Source organism: Amphiura filiformis, chromosome 19 (genome assembly GCF_039555335.1).
Source record: "Amphiura filiformis chromosome 19, Afil_fr2py, whole genome shotgun sequence".
In the NCBI taxonomy this organism is placed as follows: Eukaryota; Metazoa; Echinodermata; class Ophiuroidea; order Amphilepidida; family Amphiuridae; genus Amphiura; species Amphiura filiformis.
Window position 1 is genome coordinate 29,234,011 of NC_092646.1, and position 27,969 is coordinate 29,261,979.

The 27,969-nt window shown below is 35.6% G+C and overlaps 2 protein-coding genes across 2 annotated transcripts; both read left to right on the forward strand.

The window, feature by feature from the left end:
* The first annotated feature begins 65 nt into the window (after nucleotides 1-65).
* On the forward strand, nucleotides 66-27,963 carry LOC140141146 (organic cation transporter protein-like). The gene is made up of 9 exons (XM_072162939.1): nucleotides 66-513; nucleotides 8,442-8,587; nucleotides 9,229-9,340; nucleotides 11,168-11,336; nucleotides 12,252-12,494; nucleotides 14,373-14,587; nucleotides 20,105-20,213; nucleotides 20,814-21,026; nucleotides 25,958-27,963. The coding sequence occupies exons 2-9, from the start codon at nucleotides 8,561-8,563 to the stop codon at nucleotides 26,205-26,207; spliced, it is 1,338 nt and encodes a 445-aa protein (XP_072019040.1). The 5' UTR covers nucleotides 66-513; nucleotides 8,442-8,560; the 3' UTR covers nucleotides 26,208-27,963.
* On the forward strand, nucleotides 127-4,393 carry LOC140140485 (beta-alanine transporter-like). Its single transcript, XM_072162242.1, has 2 exons — nucleotides 127-513; nucleotides 4,328-4,393. Exons 1-2 carry the CDS (start codon nucleotides 127-129, stop codon nucleotides 4,391-4,393), a joined length of 453 nt encoding a protein of 150 aa, XP_072018343.1.
* Nucleotides 27,964-27,969: the final 6 nt, after the last annotated feature.

Here is a 27,969-nt window from a genome sequence, read left to right on the forward strand (position 1 = left end):
AATATTCCAATCAGCTGTTATCATATCGACATTCGTACTCTTACTCTTAAGAAGTGAGCCATGCCTTCCTAGCATCCATATCTCAGCTAGTATTTCCTATTTTTCATTTTTATTACAAGCACAGCAATGCAGTATGATGATATTCTTAAGGATTTGGGTGATTTTGGACGATATCAGAAGTTTGTATACATGTGCATATGCCTCCTAGCAATACCGTGCTCATGGCATACACTTGGTAACACATATCTAAGTGCTTCACCGAAACATTATTGTCGAATTACAGATGATCAAGTTTATCAAGAGATATCGGAAGTCAAAACTTGTTCTATTCCTAGACTTTCCGGTGGAGAATGGGATTCGTGTAAACGATATAGCAACTTATCTGTGGCTTATAATGTGTGCTCATCGGAACTGGGGTTGAGAGATGTGAATATCGCCGATAAGGAGGTGACGGGTTGCGACAATGGCTGGGTTTATGATACCAAATATTATGGTTCAACTGCAGTGTCACAGGTAAGTTCAAATTATTTGTCTGTGTGGTTGTTTGCACTTTTGTTTGTTTGTTTGTTTGTTTGTTTGTGATTCGCTAACTTGATCAGAAAATCGAAAACAAAGAGCATTAAAAAAACAGATTTTTGAATTTTTTAGGCCAGAGGTGTGTTAACACAGGCCTACTCGGTAAATGATAAGACCAAAGTAGGCGACTCTTTGATAAGACCGAACACGACCTAGTGAAGGTAAAAAAGGGTCACACTTTAGTCATTATTAATGTTATCAGAATCGTCCTTCCTGTACTTTGCATTGTACAGTAAAAAAGTCCAATATAATCAACACTTGGACTCAACACTTGGACTATCACAGAGCTTCACAGTGTTGGATAGGCGCACTTTTTCCCACATTTTTTATAACATTTTTTGATCAAAATTCATTTTTTACCCAAAATATCACATTTTGACCAAAATCACATTTTTGACCAAGCATTACATTTTTGACCAAAAAATCACGTTTTGACCAAAACAAGATTCTGAAAACATAGTAATGATAGAATTGAATGATTATTCAACCAATACAAACTTTATTGGTCTCGCTATTTTACAACTCAAAGCTCGGCCAACACCTGACCAATAAATGTGTGTATTGGGTTCGAACCATGCTGGAGGAGTCTGTCCGTATATGGACACTGATAGACCTACATTAAAACAAATAGAGCTTCATATTTACCAACATTGCTGATTTTTTCTTTTGCCAATTCTTTTCATATGAAAAACAAAACAAAACCACAAATTGATAATTTTATTGACGTTATAATATCCTTCACTTTTTTAAAAGCCCGTGGGCCACTGCGCAGAAGAACCTACCCTAGCATGCACAAAAATGTTTTTATAAGACCGCCTACAACCGCCGCTCATTAGGGATATCCAACTATATTACCCCGCAGGGCTACAAAGAACCACTAACCGCGAAATTTGGACAGCCAACAAGTTTTGCCCCGCAGGGCTAACAAAGAAACACTAAGCTCAAAATTTGGATCATGAGCCAACAAGCTTTGCCCCGCAGGGATCAAAGAACCACAAACCGCGTAATTTGGATAACCAACTAGTTTACCCCGCAGGGCTACAAAGAACCACATTAAAACACATCAAAACACATAATGTCTATACGTTTCACTCGACGAAATGCTTTTCATAAAATCCTGCCAACTAAGAAAACCAACAAGTAAAGATGACTTAGTATACATCTTAAGAAACTATCATCTTGTGCAAAAAGTTTTAAAAAGGGTGAAGCCACACAGGAAAGATTTTTTTAAACTTTATCCTTTGAAACGGTTTTTATTTTGGTAGATATTATTGTATTGGTATTTTATATTATAAAGAATTATAGGCATAAATACCTGGATCGAAATTCCACATTACGCTGAGTCAATGTACGTTCCATTCACACCTGTACGATTAGTGTCTTCGAAAAGAGCGGTATTGTATTCAATCTATATGGTTGCTCACATTGCAGACATGACAGGTGATGAGTGCAGCCTACATGAAAAGGTTTGACTACAAAAACGATTCTCTTATAAATGCATCTACGCACAGTTTCCACCTCGATATTCACCCGAGCACACAGAATTTCCAAGCACAGCGAGTCTAGGCTCTACGCAGACTGTGTTTTACTACACGGTTGAGTGCATAGCATCATAAGAACTGTGTGAGATCTAGTGGAAAAAGAAATATGTGATTGGTTTTTGTCAAGTGTTCCCTTTATCCAATCAGAATTTTTTTTTTATATAAACGAAAGCTAACACTTCCCCCTAAAAACACTTTTTCTCATTAAGTCAACTTAACTGATAACGCAATTCAATGTTATAGCAAAGCGAATGTGGTAAATCTGTTGAAAACGACCTATCCCAGCACAATTTTTGACCAAATTGTAGGTTTTAAAAGTCAAAACCTCAAGTGTTCCTTACAATATTTTTCAAATTTTATGTTATTGAAAGAGCACACTTATATTGTCCAAATACTAGCCTCATTAGACCTAGAATGAGCAATGTCAATTCTCTTTAGATTGCAAATCTTGTGCAAAAAGTTACTATTTTCGCCTGTTTTGTCATACGGTTGTAAATTCAATGAACTATGACTTTGCTAAAGAGCGCTTATAAATTGATATGTACTTATAGTGCATGGCAATACATTCACATATTGTGTTCACCCCATCGCTATGGTAATTAATCATGTCACATCACCTACTTCTATGGCGAATAGTATTAGTACGAAGAACTAAAATGAGGTATTACGTATATGCAATCAAATACTACATTTAGTAGTCAACACTGCACAATTAATGTGATATGACCGATTTGGCCAACCATACTACACCAGAAAAGTTCATCAGAAGTGTGTTTAACCTCTTCTCGAAGAGTCAAAACACCTCGCAGTCCCAAAAGTACACGGTGTGTGATATATCTGGTGTAATTTACAGTTTTCTTAATCGTTATGGGCAAAAAAATGTATTGTCATGCATTTGCTATAGATTTATGATTTATACATATCAAACATACAAACATATTTTGAGAATAACATAATGCAGAACTTTTGTGATATGACGTGGCGAAGCTCATATTTTCGTGTTTTTGATTTTTGTTAAGAAATCTACTTTTAACTGAGAAATAACAGTTTATTCAATAAATTATGTATTTTCTTGTTTAGTCTTACAAGATAATAGATGTGAACACTTTTCACTTTTTGTTTTCTGTGCTGAAACCCCTAGGGGCTCCCACTAAAAATGGGTGACGGGGATGTCGGGCCTCATTGACCCCCATTTTTCAACTCACTCTCACCCAATGACTCCCTTTTTGTTTTACCGAACTGCCTCTCCCCCCAAATGACCCCCTTTTTTGTTTTCTTGCAAAAGACCCTTTTTTCAAGAATTTGGAAAAAATTTCTTGTAATCTCTCACCGTTTTTTCATCTGTTCATTATTTTTTTGTCAACTTTTTCAAAAAATTTCAAATTTTGATGAATTTTTGAAAATTTTGTATCATCTTTTATAATTGGACCCAAAATTGTTTCCAGTCTCACGGAAAGACCCCTCCCTTTTTATGGGAACATTGTTCCCAACCTTACGGAAAGACCACTTTTGGAACCTTACCGAAAGACCCCGGCCCCTTCTCGTCATATGTTGCTGAACATTCAACATTGATCCAATAGCTTGAATGACAAATGGACTATTCCAGAAAATTGATGCACACCCCGAGGAGTTTGGATTTCCAGACTTTTTTGTCCAGTTGTGATTGTTGAAAATCCAGACTTTTAACTTTAAGCGTCAAAAGGCGAAAAAATCCAGCAGAAATATAGTTCAAAATCAGAAATTCTGAGTTTGAAAGCTCATTTAGGAAATTTCTGCGATTTATCAATCATTCTATTAATTGCATTTCCAAGCTTTTTCAAGTAACATTAGCAACTGGAATTCCAGTTGTTTCCAGAAAGCAAACTTGAAAATCCAGACATTCATATTAAAAAATTACTCCTCTATACGGGGTGTGCACTAACGCACTTATTTTCTGGAATAGCCCAATTATAAAATTGAGATAATATCCAAAGGGGGTTGTCATATCGATTCAAGACTCTCCGGAGAGACTCGATCCTTTCACAATAGCATAGGTTCTTGAAATCTATACTGTAAATTGGCCAGAACACATGGAACGCGTTCATTAATGTAACGGTTTTTTAACACATGACACGTGTTCAACTTATTTAGAGAACACTAGTGTGAACACCTGAGACGTGTTCATAAGATACAGTTGAACATATGACACATGTGTATATAAAATATTTCAGAACATCAGTGTTCAAACTACAAGAGCACCAGTGTTCAATGAAACAACGAAAGACATAAGGAAATAAGAACACGTGTCAAGTGTTCAAAAGGTGTTACATATGTGTTCTAAGTTTTGAAAATGTTGTCTTATTTTTTCAAAATCAAATATTAATGTAACAATATTTCCTTTTTGTGATAGTGCTAGGTATAAGGAGACACTATTTAAGGCAAATTTTAGTATGGATATGCAGACATCTTTTCATAACCATGATAACTAATCTTGGAAACAGAGACAGAACACTAGTGTCAAGTGTTCTATGACTTTTACAGTGTACGTCTATGGCAAGCTAAGCGGCTCAGAACGTGGGACTAGCTACGCGCAGCTTCTTTCTCGTTACGTGCAGCTTATTAACCAATCAGATTCGCGGTTTTAAACACGTGGAGCTGATGTAAACATCCTCTCTCACAAATATTACGTTGTTAATTTTTGTAAATGAAAATATCTGTAGTATATCAGCAAAAAAATGGTATAGGTGCTTTTAAAGTAATATCTGAACAGAATGATGATTGTTCTATATTTAGGGGCTATCATTTTCTTCGGAAGGGATCCCAAATATAGGGGTCATACTTTTTGGAAAGAAAAATAAGGGGAGGGGGTCATAAATTGATAATGACAAAATGTAGGGAGTCACAAGATGACTACAGATAGTGTGTTTATTGTATTCAAAAAGACTGATTTCAATACAATTTTAGCCTGTCTAGGGGGTACGGTGTATCGGTGGTGGGAGTCGGGGGTCATAACATTTTGATGCCGAAATAGTGAGGGTCGCAATTTATTGACGCCGACTTTTTGTAAATTTAGGAACCCGCCCACCCCCTGTTCCGAAAAAAAAAATGATGACCCATTTTACTCTCTCCATATACACAGTGGCATGTGATATCGCTTTCCCTGCAATATCTTTACACAGCGCTTTACATCAGTAGTTGTTGTTGTTTGACCTTCATATCCCCTGCACCGCTAATACAGCCCGAGTATAAACTTACTTACTATTAAACACGGTGTAAACTTGGAAACACTAAATAAATATGCTTTGTGTCATTTTAGCCAGGCATTAGCAACATGTTCTCTTGACACGTGCTGTGATTTGGCCTCCTTTACCCGTTCGTTATCTATGCTAATTCCGTAAATTAATTACAAGATAATAATTGTGAAAGAGGATACCTATAACTATACTACGCGCAGCTAACGACCCAACCACGTGATTAAATTTGACTATTTTGATTGGTCAAACAGCTGCTCGTAACGAGAAAGAAGCTACGCGTAGCTGTTCCACGCTTTTGGCCCCCTTGGCTTGCCATATGGTCATTTTCACGGTAAAGGGTGTAACTTTGGATTTTTAACAGTTTAATCCGTAGTGTTCTAATAAAGCCACAGAATTCCATGATTTTTGGCCACATAAGTCATCTAGTTAGCAGCTACCTTGGGTAGCATAATCAGCTTTGGGAGTTACTGCGTTCAGTTTTAGCAGGCTTAAATGTACTTAATATTGCCATTTTGAAAAACTATAAAAAACAGTAACATTTTTGTAAAACCCTGTGTTTTCTTCAGTTAGTTCATGGATAATTTTTCTTATCCTGAAAGTACAGTCATATGTTCAGTAAACACTGCCACATTAGATTTAATTGTGAACAGCCCTGTATTTTTGAGAACCGGACTTCGATATTTGTTGTTTCGGAGGCTTCATTTTCCGTTAACAATTGTTAACAAACTTTGTGGGTGTAGCTTTGGTTCATAATTCTTAGTTATTTCTTCATTTCTTCTTGATTCATAACAGTTGTTATCTTAACTTGAAATGGGTAACAAAAATTAGTCGATTTGCAAGCTTTTAAAATTTTTATAAAATCTTGACTTCAAAGAGCCGTTTTTCCGTTAACTTTTTGAAGCCTCCGAAACAAACTGTTCAGCAAGCTTGTGCAAATATAAATAAAAGAGCTCATCCAATCTATTTATCAAAATGTAGCAAAGTAGATCCTCAAGTCACATGTTTTTAAATCGTGGAGATATATATCACCGTTTGAAAATGGGACCCAATACAAACTTTCCGTTAACAATTGAAGCCTCCGAAACAAATGAAGCCTCCGAAACAACAATAAGATTAATTATCATCTATGCATATCTAAATTGGTGTGTTTCATACTGATATCTGCATTGTAATTATTACTTGATATGTGCAGAATGTCATAAATTTAAAAAAAATTTGACATTTATGGTTAATGTTTGAAAAATATACTGATACCCAAAAAGCCTGTTTCGGAGGCTTCACATGCAAAAAACACCATACTTAACAAATGGGTGAAAAAATTAACATGTGATAAATCTACAATATCTGCCGCATAGAATCATTGATTCAATACACACAAGAAAATAACAGCTTAGATGATCCCAACACTGTTGTTTTCAAAAAACTACTTCTGCAATGTTTAACAATTGTTAACATGAAGCCTCCGAAACAAAAAAAAAAAAAAAAATGACTTGCTGTGATAATTTAATTTTTGTCACAACTGAAATACAATACTTAGAAGCAGAGCATGAAAATTGGTAATTGTGATATTTTTTACCTATTTTTTTATGTCAACTTGTAGTAGTTAGCCAAATATTTTACTTTTATGATCACCTGTGTTGTTAACTGAAGCCTCCGAAACACAAATCGCTTGAATTGCCAATTCTAAAAAATAACTCCAATTTCTGTGAAACTTGGCTGGGAGGTTCCTTTCATCAAGTAGTATTTGTACATGAAGTTAGACATTCAAATTATTTTAGGAACCCAATTAAAACTTAAAAAATATGTTTCAGGTTTGGAAATTTCCATTGTAAATGACACTTGATGTTAAAATTTTCAAAACTGCAATTACAAACATAGCAAAACATGGTATAAAATTTAACTTATATCTGTTGACTTACTTTGGAATGGGATTTCACATGTATTCCAGCTTTCATGTCATAATTTTCTGAGGTTATGTAAAATACATTTTTTCTTAGATTTTAACCAAAATGTTATGGAAATGTCAAATTTTTTATTAGAAATCAAAAGGTTTAAGCCTTGAAACATTATTTTACTGGAATTTAAGTTGCTTCTATGCATGATTTCAGTAAACAGAAACATATTTAAGTGGTTTGAAATTTTGACCCTAAAAATCAAAAGTTACACCCTTTACTGTGAAAATGACCATATACGTCCCTGTGACATGTTCCGTAAGAAATAAGCGAAATCTGAGAAGAACAAGAACAGTCTTTAAAAAGACGAACTGAGTTCACTGAGTTCATTTTGTACAGTAGCGCAGTGCCAAGGATGATCTGACACCTCATGCAGCACTACTGAATCGTTACAAAATTTCTCTGACATCGTACATTCACTATGGTTTAAAAAAAGGATCACGAGGTATTTTTAAATGCTCTAAGCATGTTTAAACCGATTAATTAGTGCAGGTGCACAGATAACTATGCCTTTTGTTTGCAGCCATGGGCGTCAATCCTGGGGGCATGTCCCCTTCACCTTTTTTGTTGTTGTTCTTTACAGTCACCTTTTGATAAATCAGGCCGTGTGTCCCCCCTCGCACATATTTCACGACGTATTTTGACGTATTGGTTTTACTAAATCATGTTTTTTTAATGAGCTAATTACATGACTTGAAAGTGCTCATGAATATGTAATGTACGCCAATATTTTCAGTGCTGAAAAACAATGCAGAGACTTAAATGTTCATGACATTTTTATTTCACAGAAATTGGTTTCAAACTTGGTCAAAGTGTTCCGAATGACTAAAAAAGTCAGACAGATTCGACGTAGAATATTTGATGTAACATATCTAGTCCCATTCTATTTCCAGTAATGTTTAAGTTCTAACGAATATTTGATGACGTAAAATCTATGATATGTTACGTAAATATCTGGTAGAAAAATCGATTTTACGTCATCAAACATTCGTTAGAAGTTAAACATTGCTGGAAATAGAATGGGAATAAATTAGATAACGTAGATGTTAATATTCTACGTTGAATAAAAAGTCTGTTGGGTCACTAACAATAGTCTTTGAGGAAAAAATAACAATTATCCAATTATCTTCAATTCGCAGTGGAACCTTGTATGCGAGAAAAACTCCCAGCGACAATTGTCGAAAACTATGGTGATGGTGGGTAAAATGATTGGTTGGCTGTGTTCGGACAACTTGCAGACTTCTTGGGACGCAAAACTATGCTGCTTTTTGGATTACTTATGCAGGTATGCTATATGTCTATGTGACAAATACAGAGGCACATATACCCAGACAATGCCATATGGACAGACAGACAGACAGACACCCAGACACAGACTCAGAGACACCCCTACAGACACACAGAGAGACAGGCAGACAGATACACTGAGAGACGGTTGGACAGACAAAAAGACCAACAGACAGACACGCACCCAAACAGACATACAAAACGATGCACATAATACGAAACCTGTATTTAGTGATCGAACATTTTTTGTAATCGATTTGTAAACATGAAAACATGGTAGAAAGGCTGATCTTTCTTCCGTGATGAAAACATGTAAACACCAATGTTAAATTCTAAGACATTTTGTGCGATTAATTCCTAACCGTATAGCCATCATACTCCTATTACTCATATCATTGCATTTTAGTGTGAGTAAAACAGCTCGTGTTGGCAAACAAAATTGTTTTTAGCGAATTTGATTTTAAATATCATTCATGTGTATAATGAATAGCAATGGTCCCAGAATAGACCCCTGTGGGACTCCAAAACTCATATGCTCATATGCAAAGTTAACCGAACTGTAAGAAACAACTTGCTTAATGGCTATCTTTCGTGTACGAACAAAATTAAGATTAAATTGATCTTCTAATTTTCTTCTAGACTTCTGTTGGAGTCGGTGCAGCTTTCGCGCCAAACTTTCCGGTATTTTGCATCATGCAATTTCTATTGGGTATGACGTCATCAGGGATATTTGTAACAGCTTATGTCATTGGTCAGTAATCATTTTAATTATTTTGTTTTCATTATCATAGAACATTAGGTTTATCAGAAAAACCCTGTTGCGGAGTTGGTAACCGGTGTTAACCTTTTTTTAATATGAACGTTTAATTGAAGCTCCCCAGCAGAAGAATTACGATTAATTAAGGCGATTTAATACCCCGATTTTCATCAGTACCCATCTTCTTTTTTTTGTTGCAAATTTATAAAGTATATAAATATGTTCATCATCTCATGTCCTGAACTTATAAAATATCTCTACATAAAAAGTGGTTTTAAACCATTTTAGAAAATCATTTTAGCCCTATATATTTTTTTGTTTACTGTATCCTGGTAACTGAGATGTGTGTTTCATAACAAACCATAATTTATTCTATTGAACATGTCCAAGTAGAATACATGAATAGAATACATTAAATCCTTTGTTATACTATCTATAGAAATATACTCACTGATTATAACACTGAATAAATTAAATAGGCCTAAATAATCTCTTCCACATAGACAATTCAATACTACACCATGTATGCAGAGCCTGTATGTATCTTCTATAATATGTTGTTATGAAAAGAGATTAAAAAAGGCTATAAGGTCATCAAAGGTCAGGTTATAGGTCAATTGGTTCAGGTCAAATTCAGGCATCAATTATGAATACATGTGATAGTCTGTGATATCATACATGTCATAATGAGGCATCAATTTTGATATTTTGTCTGTTACTGGATATATAATGGAAATGTGTGAGGTGGATATACTAAAATACCTTGGGATGTAAATGGTGAGTACAATTTAGATTTCCTAGTTGAGTTGGATTGGGCAAATAAGTATAAAATAGTTACCAAAATCACAAAAATGATGGTATAGGTGACAAAAAATACAATCTTTTTCAACATTGCTGTAGTGTGGTTGTGGTAACCTGTTACCTATGGCTTACTTAAGTTTCAGTGACATAGTGTTGCAAGTTCAAAATACAAAATATAGCTCGACATTGAAAATAGAAGCATTTTAACCGGTTCGTTTTTTTGATAGTTGTGGAGCACCAAGTTCATGAAGTCATAAAAGAAATCAGGGACCACTTATTCCCATTTTACATATCAACATTATTTCCCTAATGTGTTAGCAACGCATATCCAAAATTTTAACGAAATCCGTTGATAGTAAGCTTTCCAAAATGAAGTGAATTTAAATCATCAGTGATGTACCTCCTTTTGGCTTCTATCTTCAAAAGCATGTAAGCTACATTGATACCGATGCCACCAATAAAACGAGAAGATTTGCCCTTCATTTTGCATACCACTTTGTCCAATTTTTTTTTTTGTAATTTCTTCACAAAATGCAAAAAATGCAAAAAAATTCAATGGGTGTAGTACCCCCTTAAGGGAATTTTAACTCTTAAAAGACCAAGAACTTTCTTGGAAAGGACATTCTGGTATAGAATTACCTTTTTATTTATTATGTTAATATATTATAGTGTTATATATTTAATCATTGCGAACCTCAATCCTATTACATTCTGTTAAACATTGGGGTGAATTTGTATTTAAGTTGCAACGTTACCATGGTTAAATAACTACTCGGTCCCAAATCAATGGGGGGGGGGGGGACAATTAATGACCATACGGGGACGGTGCCGCAAATAGTTATGGATCTCATTTCCGGGCCTCGGTATAACAATGACCCCTTTTCAACTTTTTTCGAAATAAATACCACATTTCACTGCAGCCCAAATTGCAGCCCAAATATTCGGCAATATCCAGTGTTTAAAGATTTCAAATTAGACATTTAATTTTCTTCTCGTCAAATTTACTCTCACTTATTATAGGTACTGAGTTGGTTGGACCATCTAAAAGAGCACTTGCAGGGATAGCAATTCGTATTTTCTACAGCTTGGGGATGATGTTGTTAGCAGTACTTGCGTGGGTTTTACGTGATTGGCCAAAGATTGAATTAGTCATTTCCGTTCCACCAATCATATTCCTTGTATATTACTGGTAAGTTCCAACATATTTTTTTTTTAAATAACTATCAGTGCTTTTGTTTGCCGTTTTATTTCCTTGAAGATTTTATAAATTCAGACTTTTTAAGTCTTCAATGTTTAGTTTGATAGGTGTGCTTATACTAGTTGGCATATACAAAAGACGAAATCGAAGTATATTTAATTTAGGCATGAAGGACGTCATATCTATGGCTCAGAGCAGTGGCATGGCCAAGGGGTACAGCCCGGGGGTACAGCTGCCCATTCCCTTCCCTCCCCACATGTGAGATGCTGGCAAACTTGCAGCAGCAAGGGTTTACTCTTAAGTTGTTTGATGTGATCATTTATTAATGTTTCTAACAAAACATTGCAGAATTTTCAATTCTAGACCTTTACAATACCAACAGCTATCACACTAATTTACACATATATTTTTTAGCTATTTTTAACTTAGATTTTCTTTTCTTTATCAATTTTTTCTTCTTTTGTTCTGCCTTTTAGTGGTAAATTTTATTCTATAAATTGTATATTTGTGTGAAAATTGAGGGCGCTATTTACATATATTTTTAATTTAATTATTTTAGCTCAATTCCGTAATATGGGTTATTCCTTTCATTTCATGATAAAAAGTAGTTTGAGAATTTCCTCCTTTTTTACGACATGGCATAACTGACAGCAGATTTGGGCAGGTAGAGAATTCCATAATTGGGCTGTAGATGGTAGAAATGATCTTTCATGGCTGACAAGGTTTGATCTTGGGACTTCCACTGCTATATATTACTCATTTTATGATGTTTTATTGCCATTACAAGTGTCTATCCCTTGTCAATATCGATGTCAATAATTTGGATACAATGGTCGCTCCTCTGCCCTTCCCCCACCTCATACACGTCACTGATCTTCCACGTTTATTTTCCGCCCTTCTCTGTAGGATCTTACCGGAGTCCCCTCGATGGCTGATATCACAAGGACGAGAAGAAGAAGCCTTACAGATTATAAAAAGAGCAGCTAAAATCAACAAAGTCAAATTAAAATATGTTGAAACAAATATTCCAGGGAAACAGGTTCTTCAGAGTGCTAATGGAAGGCCGGTGATGAGAAGGAGGCACAGTGCTGTGGATTTGGTTCGGACGCCAAATATGAGATTTAAAACAATCAAAATTTATTTTAATTGGTAAGTTAACAGATGTTTTGTAGTTGTTGTTTTTGTTGTTGTTGTTTTTGTTGTTGTTGTTGTTGTTCATATCACAGTAGGGCCCCCCTATGCATAAGGGTCGTGGCTCAAACACTGATCAACAACATGTTCTGACCAGTAGGAATGTGTAGTTGGATGTTCAAATAAGGCAAATCCCTATTGCCAACTTGGGAACATGTGTACTTGTAGCCCAATAGCCCAGTTTGGCCCCTCACGGTCTCGAAATATTCCAATTAAAATTGTTTGCTTCAAATATGGGACATAACAAAACCCAATTCTAATCTTTATATTTATAAAGCTATATCAGTGTGGGCACATTTTTCATAGTAGAGACTTAATCCATTATACAGTACATCACCCAAATTAGGTGTAAATTCCTTTTTATACCGTGTGGCGGAAAAATAAATCTATGCGACACTGGGAGGCACACATCATAAACATCTCAAAAAAATGTAATTACCCTCCCCCTTTGAATAATTGTGGCAATTAATCAATTATTCAAAAACGGGCTATTGTATTAAAAATCTGTAAAATGCGTTGGAAGCAGAATTTACTTCTGCGCATTTTGACACCTCATTTATAGCAATTGACTTAATATTGACGTCCCAGCGTACATTTAAATCAATGTAACCCAAGATATGAAAGTTACGGTAAATTCTTTTGATTTGTATTCAGTATAATTGTAGGAAATCTGTGTAATGATATTTGAGTGTTTTTGTATTGTTGTAAGTGCAACTTTCAAATCTGGACCCAGCTACATTAAATTGACCGGTGTTTTATTGTTTTCTGGGCTATCGTATCAAGGTGTCAAAATGCGCGAAAATAAATTCTGCTTCCAACGCATTTTACAGATTTGTAATACAATCGCCCGTTTTTGAATAATGGCCATTACTTTTTTTTAGATGTTTACATCATATAAATGGGGTGGATATGAGTGTGTTTTTGGTGAACCGAAGGTACACTACTCTTGTTCTTTTCAGCCACTGTTTGGCAATTCAGGCCGATTATCCCCCTCCCATTTCAAGCCGGATTGGCGCTAATGAATGACAGTTTCTTTGAACTTTACATTATACAATGTCATCTACAAAATGGGTAGTCTAATACCTTTACCAGATTTATCTAAACAAAAACAAAAAGATTTGGTACATCAGAAACGGTAAAAAAATCTTTTAAAAAATCCTTGAACTCTCTAAAAGGAAAATATCGATTTTCAATCTAAAAAACTGTTACGAAAAGATCTTTAAAAAAAATTGAACATTTCAATCTTTCAATCTTTTTTTTTTAGATCTTTCCCTCGCCAAAGTCTTTTAGATTGGAAGTCAAACTTTTCAGGCATTTCGATAAAACTAGCCTACACAGAAAACTGTTAAAGTGGGTCACCGGTACTCACGTATGTGAGTATTTACTCCGTCCCTGTGGCGACACCCTTGACAAATAAAGTAGGTCAAATGACACACCCATAATAGGTCACGGTGACCTACTAAGTTCAGTTTCGAGTCACTGTGACACATGTATAATGGGTCACATGACATGATATTCACATCAAGTGAGTCTGTGCAGAGACTCGCACCCACTGTCATAGGTCACATGACTCGCTTCAACTGCCAAATGAGTCCCATCAACTCGCTTACATAGGTCAGACTGACCTATTTACACAGGTCAGACTGGTCATCGGTACTCACTTATGCGAGTTTTCTTCCGTCCCTGTAGTGACACCCTTGACAACTAAAGTAGGTCATGTGATACACATGTAATAGGTCACGGTGACCTACTAAGATCAGTTTCGAGTCACTGTGTATAATACTAGTACTTACCGTTTAATTTCGATCATTTAAAATATGGTTTCTTTTATCACAGGATAAGCAGTTCTATGGCATACTACGGGCTTTCATTCATGACAGAAGACCTTGGTAGCGATCCCTTTTTAGCCTTTTTCATTGCTGGTGCTGTGGAAATACCAGCCTATATTTTATGTCTACTATTTCTGAATAGATTTGGCAGAAAATGGCTGACGTCTATTTTCATGGTGGCGGGTGGAGTAGCGTTGTTATGCGCTATTCCAGTGCCAAACGGTAAGTTTTTTGTTTAATTCAAAAATTTCAGAATTGTAAATTTACATGACCATATTTGGAACCAGCATGAAAAATGCAGTAAAATGAGTACAAACAAGCCTAGTATTAGTTCAGTGGTTCTTGAAATGGCTGGCATCTATTTTCATGGTGGCTGGTTGAGTAACGTTGTTAAATGCGCTATTCCAGTACCAAACGGTAAGTGTTTAATAATTATATAACACTCGCCACGCGACTGCAGACGACAAGTTTTTTTAATTCAAAATTTCAGAATTTTAACAAAACTTGAGGCCTTTCTTCTCAGCAAATATTACAAATTATGGCTAGCTGCCTCACGGGGCTGCCTCTTACTTTCGCCTCAGCAAACAGCCTCCAGAGGGCATCTTCATCATAGTGGTATTATCATATCAACATCTTATGATCATTTTTTGTAAAAAAGTTATTTTATGAGGAAAACCAGGGAATGGAAAGTCTACCTTATTCTAAACCAAGGTGCCTTGCAGCAAATAGCTGCAAACTAGTAAGGGTGAAAATAGTGATTCCGTGACCAAATCACGGGGAACAAAATTTGAAAGTGGTTTCTTGTACTTCGAGGTATGGGAAATCATTTAAAGAATATGCAACCTCGTCAAATGGTGGGAACTCTAGACAGAAGGCGCTTTTCAAAATGGCCCCCAAAATGCCTAAAAATTGTCAAAAATTGTCACAATTGTGTGATTTGGATACCATAATGCTGAAAAGGTAATGATTTTTGTAGCTATATAGTAGTATATATCCTATATGACCCAATTTATAATTTCAGCAAAAATTGTGATTAGAAATATGGCGGAAACAGCATCTAGAGGGCGTCTTTTTAAAAATATGCTAATTTCCACTTCTGACCTACTGTTGTTTAGACGTGCTTGAATTGACTTCGAAGAAGACAAATCAAAGTGCCACTTGGTATCGCATCATCATCATCATCATCGTCATCGTCATCATCATCATCATCATCATCATCATCATCATCATCATCATCGTCATCGTCATCGTCATCATCATCATCGTCATCGTCATCGTCATCGTCATCATCATCATCATCATCATCATCATCATCATCATCATCATAGTGGTATTATCATATCAACATTTTATGATCATTTTCTAAAAAGTTATTTTGCGAGGAAAACCAGGGAATGGAAAGTCTACTTTATTCTATTATACAAATATTGACTGCTGTGAGTATTCGGGACATGGTTACGATTATAGGCCCAATGTGATCTCAAACCATGCTATGACCCGAAGCGCAGCCGAGGGTCATAGCATGGTTTTGAGATCACCGCGGGCCTATAATCTTAACCATGTCCCGAATATAAAGCAGTCAATATTTGTTTTTTATACCGAATGGATACGTGGATGTTGCGATTGCGCAGTTTGATCGGGACGCACGTGACCGATCCACAGTTCATTTCCATGACTATGATGACCGGTCCATAGTTCATTTTGAGGGCATAGTTAATTCATGACTGCACTTTTAACCAATCAGATAATCTATATAATTATGAGGTATATAAACCGAGATATATGAACAATACGAAGCTAACTTGCAGCTGCAAACGTGAGAGACTTCATTTTTCTCTCACTACTCTCTATCCCTCTCTCCCTCCCTCTCCTCCCTCCCCCTCTCCCTCTCTCTATCTCTCTTTCTCTCATCGTCGTCTGTCTACCATGTATCAAATTATTCATTTTTCATGCTTTCTTGCTACTTTAAACCTGTTCCAATATTTTAATGTAAAAATAAAAATAGTTAAAAACAAAATGGTATGAGGTATAGACAATAGAATTTATGGATGCTAATACATTCCTTGAAAATCATAAACAAGCAAAAACAGAAACATTATACATCCGGAACATACAACTGCACCAAAGTATAATTCTGTCAACCAGGTGTGGTATGGTGTCAAGTGGACGAAAAGTTGACTATGGGGTCCAGAACGTAAATTTAAAAAGATGTCTTGGCAAGCCTTTGACACAGATTTTAGCGACGTCCCTCGAATAGCACGAGGGAAGCGAGCAGCGAGTGAAATATAGATCGTCATATCATACCAGTGGTGGCGGAAGCATACAATGTAGGTGTGTGGGGGAGGGGCATAATGTGCCAGTATTGAGACATACGCTAAGCGCGCAATTTAATCAATTAAATTCAGACTATGTTAGCCCAAAATGAGGTGAAAAGCGCAGAAAAATGTAGCAATTTTACCCTATTTTGGCCTATAATACGTTCTTGTTTGGGCTAAAAAGAAAGATGCACAGTGCAATTATTGCTTTATTTTTTCTTCTGTTATGATTTAGGGCCTAAGTAAAAAATGTAGGGGGTGTCCCCTTCCCCCGTACTTCCGCCGCCTTTGCATCATACAGGTAGGCCTATGGTATATATATATTTTGAGGAAAAAAAGGACGTTTCTTGACAATGTCCTTTTCGTTCGTCCTTTTCTTCATAATTATAGGCCCTAATGTGACCAAGTTTTACCTGTCACGATTTCATAATAATATTGAAATTGACTAGACCTATAACTCTTTCCTTTGGAATCATTCCAAGGAAATTGTATAACTTTACTAAACCAATTTTTTATGGTTGCGTCAAGTCAAACATTCAGAATGCTTAGTGTTAAAGGGGCATTCCTTGATTTTAGCATCCTCTTTTTATGGTACATGGTTTAATAGATATCCACGAAAAAAAGCTTATTTCCAAAATGTCAGTTGATTACGACATTGAACGCATGCGCATAATTGCATGTATGAAGCGCACCATTGGTCAGTGCAGAGAAGATGAGAAAAGAGGAGATCCCTCGAACATATAATCCGATTACCCACAGTTAACCTCTATTCACTTTTCTTTGTTTGGGGTACTTAAAACACCACTTGAAACTTCCTTTGTGGTAATCTGTTCATCCGCCACACGCTCGTCTGATCATGAAGGTAGTAGAGAAGGAGTGAGCTCGCGTTAAGCTCATTACGTGAATCCTATTGTATACACAATAGAGACAGATATACCTTTGATCTAATGATCATCGCCGATAATTTCTGGAATGACTCCGTCTCATGGGGGTTCATATTTAGTAACAAGTAAATCACGTATGCGCAAAACATGTATTATGGATGCGCATACATTTACTTAGCTGTTGAACTTGAATATTCATATTTCATTTAATATATGATGTTTTTTACGATTAATATGTTGAAACATGTTGTTCTAGAATGTTTCTAAACAGTTTATTATGGAATAGTGCAGTTCACACACATTTTAAGGACGGGTAAAATTGTTTTAACCACTGTTTTAAAAATACGAAGATCTTATTAAAATAAATTGCGCATTGATGAGTTGAATTATACTCCCATCAAACGAGATGTATATCAGTGTTGCCCGGTACTGCCCGGGTTGGTCCGATTTTATTTGTTTACCCAAAACTTAAACAATTGTTCCTCCCCCGAGGTTTCAAAATAAACCGCGTCCTGAGCCCTCTTTTAAACTAGCCAATAAAAGAGATGTAAAGCATAATGTGCATCAAGTTAGAATGACTTATGCTGTTTCATCATATTTATAGCGCACACAAGTGTGCGACCATGCATGTATACAACACAAAAGATTATAAGTGATAATCGTGTTGCATAATCAAAACGTTGATCTGGAAACCTCAAAGGGCGGCAATTATGATTGTACAATAGAATGTGTGCGAGCTTTCTCCTTCTCTACTACCTCCATGGTCTGATTTGGTAGTTCTCTCCAGTGGAGAAAATATTCCACACACGGAAGTACATCGTTAAAGTCCCAATTTTGCAGTCAAATCATGCTTTTTTAAAATAAAAAAAATAATACTAGGGAGGGTGACCATGATTTTTAAACGAGTGAAGAAGCATTATATATATTGCAACTCCCATTAAAAAATCAAAAAATTGTTAAATTATGGAAAGTCAAGCATAATTAATTTTCCAGTCAAATTAATATAAGGTCAAAGGAAAAGAAATTTAAATGATAACTATTTGAATATTTGCGGCAGTTTACGGAAACATAAAACCAGTGTAATCAGTAATTCAAACTCGTGTCAGTTTCTCCATATACTCCCGTTTTGTGTCCAAACGTGTCCAAAAATGCTATTTGGATCCAAAATGAGGGTCTTTTTCACAGGGATCTCGGGTCAAACTTAGCAGCCAGTCATGCCAAACAATACAGAAATTATATTTCGCGGTCAACTGACGTAACAAATTGATATCCGGGCATGCGTCGTTTAGAGCTAGACAGTCGTGACTCGCAAAGCCACTTATCGTATTAGTTGATCAATCGGATTAGATCATTGTTTCCATCAATAGGCGGATGCACACATTATTTATTTGATGTGGGCAGCGAGCGACCTCCTCTTTTATCATCTTCTCTGGTCAGTGTGATGTAATTTTTGTCTACCAAACTGGCCGGGCAAACTGGACGATTCATATCTTTGTCAAACGACCTCACCTGCATGAAGGGTTATTCACCATGTTCACACAATAATTAGGTTTCTGATGGTATAAAAATCTCAACTTTTTTGGAGTAAGTGGGCCATGAAGCTGTGGATAACGAAGTGCCCCTTTAAAATTAATCGTTACATAATTATTGAAAATGCATATTCATAAGTTATTTTCACATATTCATGATGTCATTGATAAATATTTATTAGGGACATATTCATGACGTTATAATCCGCTTTTAGTTTTTTTGCAAAATAATAATTATAGGAAATTAGGTATCGCGAGATAAACGTTCACGACTTTGAGCTATTGTATTATTGAAAACTTATGATAGAGGATATTACTTGAAATCAACCCAAGTATCAAATCATGTTTCATTTACCAAAGTAGGGAACGGGGTACCTTGGGAAATGAACTCACTAAGGGAAATAGGAGTGACAGAAATACTGCGAATCATGTGGCATTTCATGTCAATGTTTTGTTAATTGTTAAAAACTATGGGATTGTTGTCCTTTCTGCTGTTGTTTCTTTGTTTATATTCCTTTTTTCCTTTTTTCTTTCTTTGAATCATTTTTTCTTTTTTTCTTTCTTTCTTTCTTTCTTTCTTTCAATCTTTCTTTCTTTCTTTCAATCTTTCTTTCTTTCTTTCTTTCTGTCGCCTTGTCTTTCTTTCTTTTTCATTGTTACCTTCCTTTTTCATTCATTCATTCTTTCTTTCTTTCTTTCTTTCTTTCTTTCTTTCTTTCTTTCTTTCTTTCTTTCTTTCTTTCTTTCTTTCTTCCTTCCTTCCTTCCTTCCTCCCTTCCTTCCTTTCTTTCTTTCTTTCTTTCTTTCTTTCTTTCTTTCTTTCTTTCTTTCTTTCTTTCTTTCTTTCTTTCTTTCTTTCTATCTTTCTTTTTTTTTTTTTCTTTCTTTCTTTCTTTCTTCATTTCTTTCATTCTTTCATTCCTTCTTTCGTATCTTTTTATCTTTCTATATTCTTGTTCGAATATATAAAATAATATTGTAATGTCTTCTCTTCTTCTGTCACGATTTCAGAATACACCAACATGACTCTAGCCATCGCAATGGTCGGTAAACTTTGTATTTCCGGATCCTATGCTATTGTATATCTCTATGCAGCTGAGCTGTTCCCTACACCCATCAGGTATGTATTTTATTCTGTAAAAATCCGGATCAAAATTATCCGGATGACATAAGACATAAGTTTCACTTTGACCTGTAATTTTGTTGAAAATTAATGTAAAACAAGTTTCCCTTGCTAAGATCACTTTTTTGTTGTTAAACATTAACAAGCAATAATTTAGATCCGGATAAACTTGTATTTTTATCCAGATCCGGTCTGGATATACTTTTAACAGTAAACAGTTGAATATAATAATTATGTTCACATGCTTTCCAATGAAGCAAAGCTACCTTACCGCTCCACCATTATGCTATTAACATAAGATTTCATAATGGTATTATTCATTCTTATTCAGTGGAATCGTAGTACCGTAATTACTAGCATATAAACGGCGGCTCTCAATGACCACCACGCGCTTGGTAATGCTCACCGAGCACTGGCAGTAACTGTTGACATCCAATTGCTGTACAAAATGAAATTATATCATTTGTGTCAAGGTCGAAAAAAAAATTAAATCAGAAATATAATATAAAGAAACACCATAATACACCAAGAACTACATAATTTTATAATCAATTTGATGTAACTTTTCTTTTATTAAATTTCCATATGAAAATCCAGAAACGCAGGCGTTGGCATGGGTTCATTCACGTCCCGCATTGGAAGCATATTAGCACCACAAATTCTGCTACTTGGTGATGCGTTCACCCCACAATTACCCATAGCTATCTTTGGTGGCCTAGCCTTAGTGGCTGGTTTGCTGGTCCTGCTATTACCCGAAACACTAAATAAGAAACTACCGGAAACCATGGAGGAAGGCGAAGCCTTTGGAAAGTAAGTGTGATTCTATTGTATTTCTATTGTTTCTGGTCTTAACCCACAACCAATTTGAATGAAAAAAAAAGCATTTCAAAGTATCAAAATTTACATCGACTTTTGTAACGGAACACGCCAATAATGAGCTGTGACTGTGAGGCTGTCACTGCGTAATGAGCCCGTTACAAAGGTCAGGGGGAATCACCCTGAAAGAGGAAATATCCATAATACTTTTGAAAACCACCCTTATTTCATATAAATTGGTATAAATAGGGGAACAAAATCGTATCGTGTTGAATGAGGATTTTCAAGTTCGATTTTCTCGAAATGCGTATTTTGCAAATACGTCAGTATGTGATACGGCCGACGATATGTAATGATTTTAATATGTAATTTATGAGTGTGTTCTTATATGCTTTTTATCTCGTAGTTTAATATTTTAGCTATGTTCTTCTGTTTCTTATTTTTTTCATAATGTAAGCGCCTTGGGGTTGTGTTTTCAATGTAAGGCGCGTTTTTTAAATCCCACTTATTACCGGGACTTATTATTACTAGAGGTATACCCGTATGGCCGTATGCTACGGAGCCTTTTACCTTTCAAAACCCACAGTGGAAGACATTGGCTTAATATAGATGTTACCAAGTTCAAGTACATGAATCAGAATGCATCAGAGCTATTTATAGAACACAGGCAGCAAGTGCAATTGTTTATACCATGGTCACTGACTTTTGAAAATGCACATTTTCGCGGATTTTGAGCCCAATCCTTTACCGATCGCAACCAAATGTGATCCCCGCATTCGACCGAAAGTAGCTTAGGACACTCCCCATATTTTCCTTGATCTCTCGTATAAATTACAGCCCAATCGGACCAAGTTTAAAAATTGACCTTTGACCTCCGATTTCGACCGAAGGTAGTGTAGGACACTCCCCATATTTTCCTTGATCTCCCATATGAATTACAGCCCAATCGGACCAAGTTTAAAATTTGACCTTTGACCTTCGACCTCCGATTTCGACCGAAGGTAGGGTAGGACACTCCCCATATTTTCCTTGATCTCCCGTATGAATTACAGCCCAATCGGACCAAGTTTAAAATTTGACCTTCGACCTCCGATTTCGACCGAAGGTAGCTTAGGTCACTCCCCGTATTGTCCTTGATCTCCCGTATGAATTACAGCCCAATCTGACCAAGTTTAAAATTTGACCTTTGACCTTCGACCTCCGATTTCGACCGAAGGTAGCTTAGGTCACTCCTCGTATTTTCCTTGATCTCCCGTATGAATTACAGCCCAATCAGACCAAGTTTAAAATTTGACCTTTGACCTTCGACCTCCGATTTGGACCGAATGTAGCTTAGGACACTCCCCGTATTTTCCTTGATCTCCCGTATGAATTACAGCCCAATCGGACCAAGTTTAAAATTTGACCTTTGACCTTCGACCTCCGATTTCGACCGAAGGTAGCTTACGACACTCCCCGTATTTTTCTGCATCCCCCGTGCGAATTTGGCGAGGCTGGGATCAAAACTGACGGAGCCTTTAACACACACACATACATACACGCATACAACATAAGGCAAATTATAGTAAGATTATTAAAATACGCAAACAAAATTCTCCACTGATTTAATATTTGGTAAGTTAGGTTTAGTGTCTCTGAGTTATTGCTTTTGTTTTATTGTGTACGGATTCTTTTTGTAAGCAGTATATTTTTGTTCCGTAGGAACGATATGCTCAGATTGATCAAAACACCCAGTACCAGTTCTCATCATATCCTGTTTGTAAAACTTACTTGAAGCGTGAATTATATGTATGAGAAAGAGACTGTAAAGAGGTAAAATGCTGCCTCTGGTACACTAGGTTGTCAAATAGTTGCTTGGTTTAATAGTCCTGAAAGTGCATGGAGGCCAGGAGATGTAGCAGAGACAATCACCTCAGTTTAGTATGTAACAAGGCATCTCATTGGTCCTGCTGTTTTACATCACAATGGCCGAGTTCTCAGTTCATTAACTCTTAATCTGTATTAACGTTATTGGATCTTGGGATGTGACAGCAAAGTAATGACAGAAATACAATACTCTCATACCCAAAGCCAACTAATATTTTTTTACCATTTAAATTTTGTAACTTTACCTTGCAGAGATTCGGCTAAATTTATAAACTGGTAATGATTTATGTGTATTTACTTTCACGAACTTGCCCTAAATGAACAGTGAGTGCACTGCCCTTTGGTGGGAGCTCGCCAAGGAAATTGAGTCCACAAGCATCTAGGCATACTACTAGTAAACTGCATACATGCACTACAGTATTTTTGTGAATGAAGATTGAAGTAAATATTCTAAAATACTTAGTTTGTAAATCATTTAAACCATGATATTAACACCGTTCACTATAAGATAATTCTTGAAAGTTCCACACAAGATTTCAAGTCTTCCACAGAATATCAAATTTAATTCTACTAATTCTAAGCCAGCATTCAGCATAGACAGTTCTCTCTCTGGTTCTCTTTACTGGATATGCATTCATCTAAAAATACCTCCTCAAGTTCATAAGAGCTCATAAGGTCGTTGTCCGAACTGGGCTAGGTACGTTGTCATAGCAACTAATGGATTCTACCACTTGTTTGTTACGCCAGTGCACCGGTCCCACAACATGCCATTTAACAACTGCTTTATTGCGTGTTTCTACACCCCCGTGCAAGTAGTTCAGCTAAATTATATCAATGTTAATCGTTTCCATGAGTCAAAAAAGAGTAGATTTTGATTTATTTTCAATACCAGTAGGCCATAGCGGAACGTTGTCCTTTTTAAGGACTCTTCTTGTTAAGAGATTGGATTGATTTTCTCACAGATATCCTAACACCCTTCAGACACTTCAATAAAATAAATATTAATCATGCCCGTTTGTATCTCCCAGCTGGAGTTCTTTGCACTTCTGTAAACATCATATTGTTTCATGTAAAATAATTCAATAATTGTCACATCAGGAAAGTTGAGATGTCTATCTCAACTTTCCTAGTCACATATGGCTGACATAAAAATGTATCCCACGACATTAAAACATCATAAACATTAACGTTTCGTCACCTAAGAGTACAGTCACACCAATTTAATAAAGGTTTATTATTTCAAACATATTTGTGCATAAAATGTATCTCACGACATTAAAACTTCACCAAATAGTGCAGTCACACCAATTTAACAAAGGTCTATTATTTCAAACATATTTGTGCATTGTTTTTCAAAAATAATGCTCCCCTGATTATTCACGAATGTGCCTATTATTATGCGCACCTGTTGTGAATGGTGTTTTTTTCTGTGTATCGTACAATACATCACGTTTTGGGGTCAATTCTGTGATATTATAAAAGCCGTTGTCAATTTAACAAAAGCTATATTGTTTGGTATAGACATAAACATCTCTCTTATAAAAGTTGTAAAGTTTATATCATCTTTATTTCTCACAAAAGTTAAAAAGTTCAGTATACCATTTACATCATCTATTGTTTTACTAGACCAACATGACATTTTACTTATGAAACAATAGGAATTAACGGACATGTATTCCCAAATCACTAAGACAATAGTTCTGTTGTGGTTTTTTATGAAAGAAAAAAACAAAACAATTCTTTTTATGATTCTGAGTAACAATTTATTAGCTATACTCTGAGACCAATTATGTAATAATTTAACCATGACATTTTTGAACATGTGGCAGGCCCGGGTGGCAGGGGTTCGGCAAAATGTTCAACTCACAAGTATAGGTTGCGTAACTGATCGCTTAAAAGAAGAATATTAATGTTTTGAAACTGAAGTTAATTTTTTCTTGAAACAAATTCATCAGGAGCGTTCATATTATTCGCCGTATAGAAGTGATTTTGTAACATCAGGATTAACTACCAGAGCAATAGCATCTACTCTCTGGCAATAGGTTAAGAGATCTGGAATGAGCGTTTTGAGCGTTTCGACAGTATTTTTTATGGAACATGAAAGCACCTCAGACGTATCGAATTGGATTCTGAATACGAAGCATGTCTTTCTGATATCAAATAATTTTCATTTTTGAAAATCACGATATAATACAAATTTTATGACAAATTATAAAATTTGATATTTTACAATTTTTGATATATAACAGTCCTCGAAGTAAATTTTATAAATCTAATGATATATTTTAAAGTGTATGTAGCTGGGAGGAAAAGCCGACGATCAATTGAAAATTTTGACCTTTCATATTGAAGATATGGATTTTTTCCCAAAAGACCTAATTTTTTTGGTGTTTTGGGAAAAAAAATCCATATCTTCAATACGAAAGGTCAAAATTTTCAATTGATCGTCGGCTTTTCATCCCACCTACATACACGTTAAGTATAAATCATCAGATTTATAAAGTTTACTTCGAGTACTGTTAAATATCAAAAATATTAATTTTTAATGATTTGCAATAAAATGTGTATTACATTGCGAATTTCAAAAATCAAAATTATTTGATATCAGAATGACATTCTTCGTATTCAGAATGCAATTCGATATGTCTGATGTGCTCTAATGTCGCACAATAAATACTGTCCAAACGTTCATACCCCTTCCCTTAAACTTTTTTTAATTTTTGAATACATCGAACTGCACTAGTACGTTCACGCGGTACCTCTGTATTGAACCATATCATGCTGATCACTCGCACCTGTAGGCCTAAGATTAGTATCTTTGAAAAGAACGGTATTTTCAGGAATGTAAATGGGGACGGGAAAAAGTCTGTCGTTTAAAATGACTGAAAATGGGACAAAAATTGCGGGGGTGAAAATTTGGCTCTACCTACGCTGCCGCAGATTTAAGGTTCCTGCATGGAATTGAAATAGTTCTGAGTGAGTTTGTTGAATCTGAAAAAGAACTTTTCACACTTTAATAAAATTAATTTTAATTTTTTTGTTATGTCCTTAATTTTCAGAGGCAAAAGTGCATGGCGTCGGATGACGGGGCAATCAAGCAAGCTCAATTTGGCTGCCATGGGAGATTTACCCGCTGTATTTGAAACGGCACCCCCCGTAAAAGAATCGGAATCGGAGAGTAGTGATAATATTGCCGATGTAACGATATCGGTTATTTCGAGATCACATAGAGCTAATGATATAGCGGTGCAGACATCCGAAGAGGACTTTGGTTTAGACAATCCTGGTTTTGCTGTTTTACATCAATAAGGCCTTAAAAAAATTGTTTGATTGGCGTAACATAAAAAAAAATAGGGTAGGTAGGTCGGGTTTTTTTTTACTTTTAAAGCTGTAAATTGCTTTTGGTAAAGGCCTTGTAACTATTTTTAAATTGATAAGTTTATTTATTTTTGTTGGTTGTTGTTGTTGTTGTTTTTGCAAAAAAAAAGTCAGGGTCTGGCCTAATTAGAATCGTTCCGGTTATGCTAATCAAACAACTTTTTAGGCCTATAATATAAAAGTGTAGACGTAATAATGTTGTTGTTTTTCTTTATGCAAAGCTGTAGATATCGATAGCTTTTAAAATTACAGCTGTTTTATCATGTTTATATTATAAAAATCTAGATATTTTATATTTTGTATACAAGCAGGCTGCTGTGTCCCAGAATGATACCGCGAAAGTTGAATTTTATTAGGTATGAATAGCATTGCTATTGGTCGAATTGTTTTGAATTCTATGTTCTACATGTATTTAGTTTTCTTAGGAATTTTAGATTCTACAAATTGGACGTTTCTAATCGAAGTTACAGAATATTTTGTAAAAATGATATGGTGAATTCTAAGTTTTGCCAAAAAAACCTATTTTGAAAAATCTGTAAAATTACTAAATGTTCAGCACAAAGTTATCAGGAAAAAGTTCGGAAGGGTATTTTTGGGAGAGACTATACAGGCCTATATTCGTGTATTAAGTCTACACGAGCTACACCATATTTTTTCGCCCATGAACGGGTGAATTTTAGTGGAAAACGGGCGTCTTGACCCTTTTCTTTTCCTTTGCCTTCCCGATTTTCTCTTTCATTTTTTTTGTCAGAAGGGCCCCTTTGTCTTTCAGTTTTGTCAGGGGGCACTCTGCCTATTGTCCCGTCTGGATATGCTATTGCAAACAGTGTAAAAACACATTCTGTAGCTCCTTTCACAACGTCGTATAAAAGTTACGTTGTATGTTGTCATCTACGTTGTAAATACGTAAATTTGTGAACTCGTATTCGTGTTGTGACAACGTGATTTTCGACGTTGTTTTTCGGACGTTGATATAACGTCATTGTGATGTTGTTTCGACGTCAATTGTGAACGTATTATTCATACGTTGTTACAACGTTCGATTGGACTTAATAGGAACGTCTGAATAATTTGTTCACAACTTGAAACAACGTCATTGCAACGTCATAATGACGGTATATCAACATCCGAAAATTAACGTCGAAATTCAAAAATAACGTTGTCACAACACGAATACGAGTTCACAAATTTACGTATCTCCAACGTGACAAACTAAGTATACAACGTCAGCGAACGTCGTGAAAACGTAGGGTGTTGGCTGGGTAGTGAAAATGGACGATACAGGGCCAATACAGAACTTGCTTACAGCCTTATCAAGTTCTGAAGTTTGTTTGCATTTTCCAATTTTTGTATTGAAATGCGCTTTTCATGCATACTTTTATATTCAAAAGTGAATTAAAATTGTAAATTTAAGAACGTAAGGTACTTATGAGTTTTATTCTTTAAAGGAAGGTGACCTGATATATTTGGAAAATGGATTTCTTTAAAATTGACATAACATAGAGTGTCATCCCTTTCAAGCATTTGTGCAAAAAGAACACGTACTCGTAAATGTTTCTTGTAAATGTGACTAATTCCTTATGGAATTTACTGAGATTTATTCAGCGTGAATCATAATATAGTATAGGCCTATACAGTGATTTTGTTGATGGTAATAAATGATATCAAATGAGAGATCCTATTTTTCTCATTA